The sequence below is a fragment of the Coloeus monedula genome, assembly GCF_965178545.1.
Source record: "Coloeus monedula genome assembly, chromosome: 2".
NCBI classification, from domain to species: Eukaryota; Metazoa; Chordata; class Aves; order Passeriformes; family Corvidae; genus Coloeus; species Coloeus monedula.
Window position 1 is genome coordinate 93,191,695 of NC_138782.1, and position 15,092 is coordinate 93,206,786.

Here is a 15,092-nt window from a genome sequence, read left to right on the forward strand (position 1 = left end):
AGCTGAAATAAGGTCAACGCATACAGTATAGCATCATGCTTAAAAGGTGTTTTGGTGTCCTAAGGAACTAATGCCTGTTGTTCAAAAACAAAAGGAAACCAAGAATACACCATCATGAAGCCACAACTTCCATTAATTGAATTTTTATTAAAAATATATATATTTTTCTCCTCAGTTTGTAAATTCAGGCATCAGAGACCAATTTGTTAAATGAGGAAGATGGACTGCAGCATTTAGTAACCAAAATAAACTTTTGATTCATATTTAGAAAAGAGATACTTGTTGAAGAGATGAAACTAAAATACACAAGATGCTGCACATCCTCAACTTTAAACCGACAGCACATGGAATTTTTAACCTTAGCTCACACATATTAAGGGGGTAATAGAGATGGTGTATAAGTAAGGCACTAGGATAGGTATCCAGTCTTAGATCTTTATTTTCAGGTCTATCAAATAAATAATAAAAATTTTAAAAGTCAAAAAACCTACAATGAATTCGGCTCAGAAGAGATCATTCTTCACTAAAACTACCACCAAGAGAGACGTCATTCAAGCAAACTATTGAAGATGGAAGATTCATTTGGCTTCATTCCAGTCTTCACAACAAGGTTTCAATTACACTATATTTTAACACACACAACAAAACTTCAGAAATCAAGATTCAGAAACCAAGACTACAAAAAGAATCAGGAAATGTCCATGATGCCTGTAGTATAAAACAGAATGTATTGTTTACAATGCTTTGTTTAAACCTAGTTATACAAAATAGTAATAAAAATACTAGTGCTGACTGCTTAAAAAAATTCACTATTTCTACTAATTGGGGTTTTTTTTTCATACTAGTCAACTGCAAGGCTGCAGCTTTTGAGGCTGGGAGAGAACATACTGATTTTGATACCAGCAATATAAATAATCCTTTTTACCATAAGGCCACTTTTATATCTTTGTCTGTTTCGCTCATCTGCACACAAAACAACTACAATTTGTAACAAGTATAATTGGGTAATGGGCAAGGTTCAGACTAAATAGTGGTGTCAAGAAAAACTGAAGCCTGATTTGAAGGATCAAGGATGTCCTCTTGTACAGTTGTTATTTTTGACTGAAGAGGTTCTGATATCTTGGACTAGTAAAACATCAAAGTTTCTGACTGCAGATAGCTTCAAATTTGAAGTGCAGGACTTTTACCCATGTTGTAAGGCTGGACTGAAAGATGCAAAGCTGAAAGAGAAAGAAAAATATGTTTTAAAATATTAAATCATGCCACATTCAATAAAAGACTTGCTTTCACTGGAATTTAATATAAAATTTTTTTTTGAAGAAAAATTTAAAAATAACTGACAGGTGACAGCAGACAGTACTATAGCTCATTGGGACTTTTGCATAGAGTATGCTACTGTGTCATTCCTTTAAAGAATCCCCTTGGTAGTCCACATCTCAGCATGAAAAGAGACACCTTGAAATCAGAAAGTAATAGATGAAACATAAAAATAGACAAAATAATCAACACAATCCTGCCACCATCTCTCTTATGATCGGAAGAGTTTCTTTGGTGTGTTATTTGTACTAAACTACATTCATTTGTTAGATGAAAAACTCAGGCTTGGACAATTAATTTTCTAAATATATGGGCCATGTTTTAAAATTAACTTACATACATTCAAGTTATGTAACAGCAGCAAGCTTACAGAGAAATTCATTACTGTAAAATGAGCAGAAACCACCTTACTCATAACACAGTTTTTCACTGTAAAGCTATACATGAGTAAAACTAAAGACAAAAAAATCAGGAGCTGTCAAGAGTAGTTCAGCGCAGGCCAGTAATCAGCATTTTTAAATTAATTAATAATGTAAGTTGCATTGCCACAGAAAAATAATTTATTTTGGAAGCAATTGCTTCTCTTGAATCCTTCATGTTTGCAGTACATAGTAATTGGAAAAAATACCACAACAGGACTCAAACCTTACCCAAAAAAACCCCAAACAAAAATCCCAAACCAAACTATTCAAAACAACACCCTAGCCCCAAACTCATCTAAGAGGAGTAAACTCACTGTTCATTTTTTAAGACTTCAGTATTTAAAGCAAGTCCCCCATCTCCATTTCTGTCCCTTAATAGCACTGTTCACCAATCTTCTACAGATCTGTTGTACACTTGCATTAACATTACAACTGTTTCTCTGCTGCACTGATGCTACAGTCCGGCCAACATTGAAACAGGGACAAGATACTCATGGCATGGCAGCTTTAGCAGAGTGTATGTTCCACATCAGTGAAGTAGCATGGCTTGATATAAAACTCAATTGAAATGTGTGTATGTCCAAAAAAAATCTGCACTACCTTGTCAGAGCACAGAGACATGAGCAGTTCCACTTGTTTGCTTTTTGACAAAGTCTAACACAAGTGACATGATTTTTCAAGTTCTGATCCTCTAGAAAAAACCCCACAAACCTATCTCACTCACTATCAGCAGATCTCTTTACATGGAATTTGCAGCATACAAAAGAGACACTGCAAACTTATTGCCCAAGTACTAAATTTCAATAACCCATATTTTATCCCATATATGTTTCTTCTCTTTCTTAAAAGCATAATTTTCTTTGCTTTTCATATTACAGGAAACTCTCCAAAAACGAAGCAGCAGGAAGACAAACAACCCTATGCTTTTTGAACTAAAGACGAATTTATTAAATATGCCAGACAGCCAAGCCAAAACCACTGAACTTCCCCAAAACCCTGAAAAAAATGAGTACATTTCCTAACATTAATTACAAATCTGCACTAAAAATTTTATATATATATAAAATCATTAAGGGAAGCTCCATTACCAGTTGATTCTACACACATTGCATGTTGCAGGATAAGCATCATATGCTTTATAAACTGCATTTATAAGCAGTTTGTATTTATGTTCATTTTTTATAACTATTTTAGACAACTTATGGTATCCATTTGCTTGATTCCCTAATGCTACTGGTATTAATAATAATCCTACCAATACTGCAGCATAGTAATATAATCCATATAAAACCTACTAATACAATTATGTAACTGTAAATAAAAATCACAGTGGAGTCCTTCTATTTGTTAATTATACATTACAATGTTGTTTTGTTTATAATGTCATTCTGTTTTTCCACAGCTGTGGGTGGACAAGCATGACAGTTTTTAATGTTGCAAGGCTTTTCAAAGTGGAGGAAAGCAGCAACAGAGGCAGAAAATTTAAAAGCATCATCCGTTACTGTAAATTGATGATATCTTGCATCATCTATAGTTGAGCATAGTCATACTATTTAATGAACATTTACTAGAACTAAGGCACCATCATTATTCTAATTACAGCTCCTTGTGAAGAATGTTCTCACAACAAATTGTTTGCTGTATACTATCCACTGATGCCAGGCACCACCACCCTAAAAAAAAAAAAAAAATACGTGTTTGTAATTTAAGGATGGCTACAAGTTTGGAGCCTTAAGCTCCTTTCTGAACCACTCTCTTCTGTATTGGCTGTGCAAACTGTATGATAACCCAGATCCAATATAATTTACTGACAATTAACACTTTTTTCAAAATACAAATGAGCTAATAATAATCTTTACTACACGTAAAAACAGTTTGCATCAATCAACCGAAGTACTCTTCTGTACTACAGTTGCGAAGAAACTTTGTAAGAATGATGTGTAAGCAAGAGACCAGGAATACCTTTGCTAAATCAACTCCAGCACTTCCTAATTACCTTCTACAACATTACTAACTTTTCCTCTATATTAAAGCATAGTTGAAATGTGGGGAGAAAGGAATACCCTAAGTAAAATCTAGTCCTGTATCACTTAATTTTTCTGTGAAGCCTGAGGTCAGTTTGTGTCTGACCACTCAAACTGGATTATCGAATCCAAAGCAATGACAAAACAAAACCAGAAAAAAGCCCCCACAAAACAACAGCAGAAGAGAATCCTCAAACTCCCACAGCCTATTAAAAAAATCTTACTTGGAACTGTTGAAATCAAGAGGAAGTCACCAGTAATACATTAAAGTTATAAACTTCCTTTGTGATAATGCTTTCTAGAACATTTGCTTAGAAACAGAGTATCTCAAGATGTCTTTTACGAATTATTCATCCAAAATTGATCGAACTTCTTGTTAAAGAAGACAGACTGCTGACAAGGCAGACAATCTGAAAAATATCTGTTAAGTTTTGTCTATTTGTACAAGCAAGGAACCAGTTCAGCCCTCCAGCCTGCAGAGAATTTGAACATCTATGGTGAAAACCAGAGAAATTTACAACATGAGCCCTTACATCAGACGGATGTTACAAGAAATCTTATATTTCTCAATGTCTGCAGAGCTACCATCTTCACCTAGCACTATGCCAAGAAATTAAATATTATTTTTAAAATTCAACTATCTTTAAAGACCTTTAATCTGTCTTCTGGAAAAGTAACTATTGTTTGTGACAAAGCTTAGTATTTTCAACACTGCTTGGATTCATTAGGAATTTGAGTAGTAACTTCAGCCTAACATTTTTTGATGTGATATGTGTATCCATACACATACATGTTTCATCTGCAGACAGATGAATGAAAATTTCTGCATATGATTTCTGTTATTAGCTGATTAGAAAACATGTGACAGTAATATGGGAAAACACTGGCAAAGTCAAACATGTTGAAAACAATACTATGAGTAACAACAATTCAAACCCTGCACTGAAAAAATACCCTTTCAGATGTGTTGAAAATTACAGAAAGTTAAATTGTCATTACCTGACTTGTGCAGAAACACAAGGTTTAGTTTTCATATGAAAGAGCTATTTTTTTAGTTATGTAGCAAAGGTACATCACAATACATCAAGCAAACAGGCTGAGACAGTCCTAAAGCGAAACACTGACAACCCATTCTGTGAGTAATGAAAAAAATATATATAAAACAGCTATGATGGTTACAGCTTATAAACTTCAAGACAAATGGAAAAGAGAGCATGAAGTCATTGTTCAAAGCTCAGGTGCCAAATGATGACCTATTAACAGAAAGCAAGCAAGCATTGCCTCTTACAAAGAAAGATGTTGTATAACTTGTAAACTTTTTTGATCATGCAAATCTCATGTTTATAAAACAGGATTCCCCCTTTCCCAGACAAACCCACTATATCTGCAGTACAAGGTAAGCATACTTTGACTTTCCATGTGGCCAGCAAATCACTGCATGTATTCCTCAAGATATAAATTGACTCCATTTGTCACATGCTGATCTGAAATAAAACAACACTGAAGTACCATCCTTCTACTATTGTTCTAGCAGGCAGAGTAGAATTACCCTGGGTCTGTGTAAGGCCTATGTAAGCATCGCCCTTTGGGAATTCTGTACACAAAGAAAGCTGACTACACGATTTCCACACATTATCTTCAACCTGAATCAATTCTCCAAGCTTGGTATTACAATAACAACAAGTTAGTGGCTTTGCATTTGTTACAGGGAATACAAAAGGTTCAAGTGACTACTACTCTGCATCCTGAATTTTAAATACGTTACTTTAACATGACATCCTGCAAAGCTCTTGGCAAATTATTTCCCCTGTTTGGGGCTGCAACTTCAGTTTAACTTCTTTTCCTATAAGCAATTTGTACCACAGCATTGACAAAAATTTCCAAAGTTGAAATAACTATAGAGCAAGATATAAATACAAATGTTGTTTCAGATCTTAGTTCTGCCTTTGATATTTCTTGAACAGTAATTTGATAGCATTTGTGTCTTACACTTTCTAATTTTCTCCAATACAATGGACAGAGAAAAAAGGGTAAGAGTGACCATCTAGCTGGTTTCAAAAGGGAAACAAAAATTCCTTGAAAATTAGTCCAAACAGCAAATTAAAACCCCCTTTCCATTACCATAAATGTTGACGGTTTTGATCGGTTTCCAAGAGACAGAACTCAAATTAATCATCTTGCACTTCTTCTCTTTTGCATTGTACTAAAAGTGTTTTCTTTTTCTTGCACTAATAATTAAACAAGGACAAAATGCCAAAGCATTTGAGATACAACTTTTGCTCCCTCTTGTATCTTAATGATAGCAAGTGAATCTGCAAGGTTTAAGTTATTTGTAGCATACAACTACAAAGTAATTTGAACAAATGAGAACTTTATTACTTAGACTAGTGATGATAAAAAGTGATGCACTGACAGTCTTAAATTTTCTGCTATTAGGCATGAGGCTCAATACTGCAAGCTTCCTTATACCACTATTGTGTCTCAGTCACATTCTATATACAAAAATTCTGTGATTATGTGCTAAGAATCTTTCTACATTTAGCAAACCTGATTATCTTCTGCTGAAAGGGCAGGTTGTATCAACAGCTTCGCAATGCAAACATATAAATTAACACAATTCCAAAACAAAAACCCTAAACCACTTAAGACTGACATTACAAACCTGAGGATACCCTTAATCACCATCTGTGGCAACTCATGGGCTGTCTCAATCCAACCTCAGCTAGTGATTCATACACTATATTATTCTTCTGGCAGCAGTAAGAACTGGCAATGCAAAACTGGGTTTGTTGAACTTAATCCTATACTGTTGTGTATCCCTGTATCTCCTGTAATGCTACTTTGATGTTATAAACTAAAATAAGCAGATTTAGTTGAGTCACTGCCACATCTTCCCATACTGGTTAGATCCATTTAGTAATAAAAAAATCTGAACTCTAACAAGACATTGAAAAAAGAAAACCCATAGAATGCTTCAAAACATTAGCAAAAACAGAAAGAATATAGGACTAGTTCAACTCAAAGCTGCATTTTTTAACAGCTATCAAGTAGTTTAAATTCTAAATATCATATTTTGCTTTAAAAATATTCAAAGAAGCATTTTTGTATCCAGAAAGCAGCCTTTTGAGATGTAAACAATTCACTGAAATACAGGCTACCCACACCATTCTGCTGTCGTAGTAACGCCCAAGATGACAAAAGCTAAGGAAACGCAATCTGTTTAAAATTAAACACTCTTACAAAGACACACGTGGGAGTCTTAAAAATAAAAGGAATTCTTTTTTTTTTTTTTAAATAAAACCACATGGAACTAAATTTGAGCACCCCTTCAATCAGGCAGTCCTCAGCAACCAGGAAGAGCAAAGCTACTGTTAATTCTTTTGGTAGGCCACAATGATGCAGTTATTATAGCTGCACAGTAAATTAATTTTCATGTATTTGTTTTTCAAACATGATACAATGAGTCAATAAAGCTCGGAAGGGCTTTTTAGATACAAACAAATGCCAAAAAAATCCCAGGTGCCAAAGGTAATTGTTCTATATTTCACTCTGATGTATGGAGTTCTAAAGCACAGTGTCTAAAAATTACTATTAAAACTTTCTCTCACATAAGCAAAGGACTAATCACAAATATCTTCAATTTGATATTAAAAAAACAAAAGGTAGGTTAGCAGGTAGAACAGCAATAAAAAAAATACTTCAATATTAAAACACAGTAAGGGTAATAAAGGCATTCTTATTCTTGGACTGATAGATCATGAGTGAAACCCTACCGTCTTTTTCAGCTCATTTACAGTGTAGAGTATCTTTTGTCACAGAGGGATATTATCAACTTCAGACACAATCTCGTTATTAAGTTTAAAGGCAATTTCAGATATGCCCACATGGAAGTTTAATGGGGCTTTTTCATGTTCTTCTTTCTCCCCTCCCTGTCAACTACTTAATTACTGTTACATGAAACCTCACTGCAGTGATTACACAAAGTGAAAAAACCCTCTGTATCTCTAGTATTAGAATTGCACCTGTACCAGATAAAAGTCATATGTAAGCAACTATTTCATTTTTTTGGTTGATGGTGATCCTTCCACGTAAGAGGTCTCTGGAAAGAAGGAAATGACAACCTGGAACACAGATATCTAATTTCTTTTCTACGAAAAAAAGTCAAGTTTAAAGCGCATAATTGAACAGCATAGAAGAATTATACATTTATCAAAATATGTATTTATATAATAAAACATTTCTATTCAAACTTTTGGGCCAAACTAGTTTCTAATGCTCTATTTAAATGACCAAAAAAAAGTGTATGAGTGCAAAGGAAATTAACTGACTGTATGACATACAGACTTCTATTGCAAAACTATGACTTTCTGTTTTGGCATGAGCAGCATGAAACATTTGGTGAAAGGAAAAAAATTATCTTCCAAGACCAGTAATAAATTCCTAAGACACACTGCCACACACACCTGTTGCCATGTGGCTTTTTGCAAAAGCCACACTGCTTGCTGGGCACCCAAATATGTTTGCTTTCACTAGCAGAGGTATGTTCCAAGCCTTCCCTTTTAACAGTTGAAATGTTATCTGGAATGAACAAGGGGGGTTCATCAAGTGAAAGACTCTTGCTACTTCTTCTCTGGCGAGGTTGGAGATTCTTATCATTTCTTTTTGGCTTGTTTTTTTCTTTATCATCCTCCTTCAGATGTTCTACAACAGGGGGATCTTTAGTCTCTCCCTCTTCCTTTGTGGAGCTATTTGCTTTTAGCCCAGTTGCAAGCTGGTGTTTGCTGGCTTGCTTCTGACCAGGATGTGAAACATGGCCTGACAATGAATGCACAAAGTGGTGGGTATCTTTAGAACTGCTTTGATGAGTAGGAGATTTCTCACTTGCTTTTTGAACTGATGACCTCTGGGCTTGCCCAGAAGCCTGGACTCGGGGTATTTTCTTCAGCTTTGTGTTGGTCTGCTTTTTTACAGTCACCCCAGAAATGCTACTCTTTGCTTTCAAACCCAGATCAGATTGTTTCTTCCTAATTTTAACTGGATTATTTGGATGCTGATGACTCTCTTGCTCATCCGCATTTCGCTTCAGATTTGCAGAAGAGGGACCGTGAAGGCCTGAAACAGCAACACCAGCTCTCGTTCTTGACCGCACCATTTCTTGTTGCACTGTACCCGACTTCTGCCGAGTACCTGCAGTCAGGTTTTGTTTATTCTGTACTACAGATTTACTATGCCGGGGCCCAACATTCTTTCCACATTTTGTTGAAATACCAATTTGTTTCTCATCATCCTGAAATTTTGATGCCTCTGGGCCTTTTACTTTAGCACTGCTGATCTGCTGCTGCACATTTTGGCTTGACTGGTCAACAACAGTGCTTTCTAAAATGCTATTTCCAGGGTCAGAAGTAGTAAATTCTTTGCTTTTCAAGTCTTTATTATCACAGTCTGTACTGTCCAATAGTTTCTCTGATGGAGCTTCAGTTTTCTCCACTCCCTTGTCATCACCTCCAGCCTCTGTTACAAATTCCTTTACTGACAATGTATTTTCATCAGGAACTTCCACATTGTGAGAACCTAAACTGCAATCAACCCCCTCTTTCACAGAGCTGGAAGAAGTTGAAAAGGTCTCACAAATTTCATCTGTATTCATGCAAGCACTAGATGAACCATTATCTTTTCCAGTTACTTCAATTTTATTATGCTCTTCTGTTTTCTTCTCTGATTCCTCTGCTTTATTACAAGTCTTTTCTTCTGAAGAATTTTCCAAGCCCATTGAATCAATCACATCACTTGTTTCATTTTTAACTGGAATCATTTCAGTATCTGCAGATACTGAACAAACAGACTCAGCACTCCCAGAACCAGTCTTTGTGGCAACCTCTGCTATTTCCTTTGCTTCCCCAGGAGAAGGAGAACAGGGTCCTGTTAAATTAGCACAACTTAACTCTTGGGATGTTTCTTCAACTTTTGCCTGCTCAGGGGTTTCAGACTTTATTTCTTTCACATCTTCAGGACCAGGCAGACATTTTGTCTTACTCTGAGATGCTGTTACTGCTGCTGCTGTTCCTTCTACCTGTCCTGACAGTCTTGTACTACGCCTAACCTCCCTAGGCTGCTCCGTTTTCAAGCGTGCAGCAACATCTGTCTCTTTAACTGGACTTCTGTCTTGTTTCTGTCCATTTTTTGGAGCAGATCCACTTTTTACAGAAGATTTCTTGGTATTAACAGGAGGAGCAACATTCGAACGCTTGGCTAGCGTGCTCTGCCGCAGACTCCGTACTGGTTCTACGAAGGAAAAAAGAAAGTCTCTTAGCTATTCTGCTTCCTTCTCTTTGCAAATACAAGATTTACCTAGAATAAAACTGACTTACCCCAATTTAGCTTACTGGCTACAAAGAGAACTTAAAACTTACTTAAAAACCTCCCCAAAACTAAATTACTTTCATTTCAAATTTCAAACTGACATAGTTTGGATGTAAAATCTCATTATTCTAAAGGTTATGGAATTTCTAAATAGTATGAACAAAATGCAAGTGATGATAGAAAGACAATCAAACCAACTCTACTTTTCTACCTCAAACAAAAATTGCACAAGCTATTTTGTGATTAGAAGTATAACTGAAGTTTAAAAGTGTTTTAGAGAACAGTCTACGAATCTGAGATCCAGTCACATTCTCACCTGATGACAACTTTTACATTTTCTAAACAAACAACCATTCCAGTGCCTTTCTAAACAGCATAATCACCAGCTTTGTACCACAGGCTCTTATTTAAATTCTGATCTCCATATTAAGTAATTTTATCTTACTAACTCAAACTGCTCTACAGGGGGAAAAAAGCATAGCAGTAAATAATTCCACTTCCACAAGCTAGAAAACCCCTAACTATAATCAATTAGTTACTACAAACAATGAAAATATTTTAATAAAATATTTATTAAGTATATTGAGATATTTAGATTAAAGATGTTCTGACTGCAATTATTATAACCTAATTTAAAACAAAAAGAGAATATGCAAATAAAAATTAATAGAATCAAAACTTTAATTGGAAATAGACATGCTAACCTAATATTCCAATGCTGTTTTGCAACTCTATCATCTTTTGTTGTTGAAGAACCACATTATTAATCTTTGGTAGGTAAAAGGATCAAAATCTGAAATATTAGTTTAATGACCATAAGCCATAAGGAAGACACTAAATAGTTATTAAAGAGGAATTCTAACTGACTCATACCCTATGAATGCCAGGTGCTAGCTGCAGTGTATAAAAAAGGAAGTGTCTATATTGGAATTCACACAACCAAATTAAATTTATAATTTGTTGGGGGTGGGATTTTAAAGATTGAATTGACTTCAAATGTGCAAACACAATCTACGATCACCTTGTGCCATTAAACGTGGTGATTTCCTTGGTGATGTGACTGATGCTTCTTCAGCACGGTTTCTCAAATTCCTATTAGGTAAAGCAAGCTCATCGTCATCAATGGTGTCATTACCACTCTCTTTAACTTCTTCTCCATCCATAGTATCATCAAGACCAATAACTGTAAAAAAAAACAAACAAGAAAAAGCCTAAAACTTAAAATGGTCAAAAAGCCTTGGAGATATAATGCTGAGCAAGACGGGGGAAGAGACAATGAAAAATAAATAAATTGGCCATCTAAAATCAAACAACAGGGGAAAAAAATTAAGAAATGAAGGACAGAAAATTCCCATGTGAGGTAGTTTCAGTGTAGAAGCTATCACCCAAAGCTTAAAACTTCTGTAGATAGTCCTTATAGCTTTTTTGTGGACTCACATTTTTATTGGGATTTTTTGCCACAGGAAGGTCCCCAGTCTTAGAGGATCAGCTGCCCCTCACTGTCCCTTCCCACCTAAGAAAAAGTGAAGAAAGGTAAACAGCAGAAAGAGCTGATCCAGAAACGCAGAGTTCAAAAATCACAGTTTTCTCACAGAATACCATTTTAAAACTCTCAGCCCCACCCATACCACATATCTGCATCTTTAATGCCTTTTAGAAAGAGCTTTAGGTGCAACAACCAGTAACCTCCCAGGAGAGATGGGGAACATTGTCTTTGGTGAATTCCTACCCTCCACTAACCTGAGAAAGATCCCAGAGGCTGCTCTTGAAAACAGGTTTCCTAAGAGGCAGTCAGGTCACTATACCAGCCATTCTCCTTGCTCTAAGTTAGGTTCTTGCAGTGGTAGGCTCTCCTATCCAAAGTTCCTATGTGTGAATCCTGGTCCCCATGGGATGCAAAATTTGTGAGACCAAGCCAAACACCCAAGTGATTTTACAAAACACATAGGAAGGTCTGACAAATATACCAGAGGTTCCAAATAATCAAGTATGCCTGTTTTTCACTATTAAGACACCTACCCTGAAGAATTTTTAAGAAAAATTCACACAACACATATAAGATAGCTACAAATTTCTAAGAATTGCTTACTTATAATGGATATAAATAAATACATCAATCACAGAAGTCAAAAAAGCAAGAAGTTAAATTAAAAATTGTTGGAATTTTTAGACTAGCTCAGAAAATCTGTCAATTCCTGGTCCTTTTCAAGTCTGATATTACTGCAACTTAAAAAAAAAAAAAACCAATGCCCTTGTGAAGGCACTACGATAAAAAGCATACTTTTAAAATAACAAAAATTGGAAGCTGTAAAACACTGCTGAAGCCAAAGACTGACAGTAACCAAGTCTATCAATCTACAATCACCTGCCATGAAGAATTAAAAAAATAAAAGTAACCAAGCAAGCTGTAAGAAGTTCAAATATTAGAAAGTTTTTTATTGGCCTCTTAAGGAAGGCTGATCATGGCACCAGGCAATCAGCATTCTGAACCTCTGTAATCAGATGGCTGCCAGGAGCTGAAAGCTTGGACTTTCTTAAGCTAACAATCTGTGGTCATTCATTCTATTCTAACCATAATTTCTAGTTACTGCATGGTACACATCAGTTACAAGGAAAAGTGTTTGTGGAAATTACCGTGCACTTCCACTTTCCAATCCACAGGACCACCTCTACATCTGTGTGTGTTTACAAACATACAGATATCACACACAAGGTGCATGAGGCTGATAAAGTTGGTCTTACTCCACTCAAGAGTGTTCCTTAATCACTTATTTGCTATAAGCTACATAGTGGACACATTGGCAAAAAAAAATGACATTGTAACTGCCCTATTAGACATTATTTTCCCTTTAAATATCTAATACCGGCCATGGTCCAAGATGGAAACCTGAATGAGATGGACCCTCACCCTAACTCCAGCTGCCCAATCTCGTGTTCTCAAAGATTATATCCTCCCAGCAGCTCTGCACTTTGGTATTTGTGTTTTCATAGTGTTCCTACAAAACACGAAATTGGTTTTTGGGAACAGACTGTGACAAAAGAGACTCCTTTCAGGTCCACTTCTGCTCCTTCTGTGTAGAACTAAACTACTAAGCTATTGAAGACAACATGAAAAATAACAACTACTAGGACAGCTTCTGAAACAACTCTGGAGTATATTTAAGGGCTGACAGAGCCTTGGGCTTTACAATGTTCTTGCTCAAGTTAATGAATTTTTACACTCTCCTTTATTAATAACAGAAGGGACACATTCAGTTTGAAATATTAGAATTAAAGTATTTTCATACTTACAAGACTCTGTGCTGTAGCTTTAATTTTACAGAGGAATTTGAAGCACAGAATCTTGCTAATTTCAAACCACCTGAGCTACAACTCAGCTAGTACAGACAGCCTCATGAGGCCCCCGATGAGGAGCATTCCACACACAGACCCTGCTGGGAAGAGAGAAAGTGGCAGAGAACAGCAATAGATACAAAGAAGACTAGGAAAGTAAATTATGAAGGAGAAGTGGAGGTAAAGAAACCACCTTAGGAAAAGTAAACCAACAAAAGCAAAATCAGAAAGAACTAAACAAAAAGAGATCATCTTAGTAACAAATATCTAAAGATTATCTCAGCAATAAGTATAGAAATTAGAAAAATAAAGAAAAAACATATCTGAAAAGGAAGAATTGTACACCAGTGTACAATTGAACAGACTGCAAATAAGAAAAATATGAGTCACATTCAACATATTTATACTTGAAAAGGCACCACTGACCTTCACCTTACTATTTTGAGTTTCTCCATTACTTATAAAGTATCTATATTTCCAAACAATTGTGTTGTACTACTGACTCATTTTTATATATGTTATACCATAACAGAACAACATACAGTAAAAACAGTCTATTTGCAAATTTAAAGCAATGTTTTTCCTATGCTAAAACAAAACCATGACCATTTTTAAATTCTTCAGCAATGTAAAACTGAAGAAAATAAGCCTTACTTTCTGGTGAAAGTGGAGGCAAGGAGAAGAAAACACCCCTAAATACATCATCAAAAACTGTGACATTTATAAATCTTTATTAATGTAAGACCTCCCTTGATTATTTTCAGCCACAACTAAGAAAGAAATACTCAGTTTCTTGACACACTGACCAAGGTAAGTCTCAAGTGTAGAAGTAAATTTCTTTCCTGTACATGTTAGCCCTGGATTTCTTTTGCTTAGGTAAGCACATCAAACAGAACATCATTGTTGTTCCTGCTTTGCACTGCTGTAAAATGCTATGTCCAGCTGAATCACACTAAGGGAAGGGATGTGCAAGTCCACAACAATTTCCATACAAGCATCACAGATTATATGGAAATGGTTGAACATTTTAAAATTTCCACTATGTTATATGTGAATAACAACATAAAGACATAACATTATGCTTCCATGAAAAGAACAGTTACATTCTAAAGCAGTAACTAACACACCTAGGTAAGCCTTCAGAAGAGCTAATAAACTCCAGTGAAGCAACAAAACATATACAGCGATATTTTGTCAGTAAGTCTCAAGATTGTAAACGAAGATGGTATACTTTCTATGAAAAACCTTACCCTTATTGACATTTGTGATGCATATATTCAAGAAACAGGATTAAAAATACTTTTTGTTAAAAAAAAATGTATTTTTAAGAGAAATTGCATGACTGATGACATAACTTACATAAGTAAACATCAAATTCCAACTGTTTTACTAAAGTTTGCCTGTAACCCCATGAACTGAGAATTGGCCTGCAAGTACCTTGAGCTGACTCCCCAGTGCAAAAAAGAATCATAGTAAGTAACATGAAATATTAACTAAACATTTGCTCCCTTTCTCCATTAATGTCTGTGTTGTAAAGAGGTATTTTACAGTCTTTAGAATAAAGACATATGAAAATCAACTAGGATTAATAAACTTAATACAGCATGTATCTTGACAGAGGACCGCATACCCATTT

At 35.4% G+C, this 15,092-nt stretch overlaps 1 protein-coding gene across 4 annotated transcripts in view; it reads right to left on the reverse strand.

Annotated features, from left to right (window-relative positions):
• Positions 1–15,092, reverse strand: part of PHF3 (PHD finger protein 3) — a 53,848-nt gene that overhangs the window by 24,953 nt on the left and 13,803 nt on the right. For 2 of the 4 annotated variants that reach the window (XM_082302890.1, XM_082302892.1), the window contains 2 exons: positions 11,145–11,306; positions 8,227–10,045 (listed from right to left, as the gene is read on the reverse strand). In XM_082302890.1, coding sequence (XP_082159016.1) covers positions 8,227–10,045; positions 11,145–11,306 — 1,981 coding nt within the window. Of the gene's footprint in view, positions 1–5,169; positions 5,248–8,226; positions 10,046–11,144; positions 11,307–11,560; positions 11,637–15,092 lie in introns of those variants that run through there. The other 2 variants (XM_082302891.1, XM_082302894.1) reach the window with 2 other exon arrangements.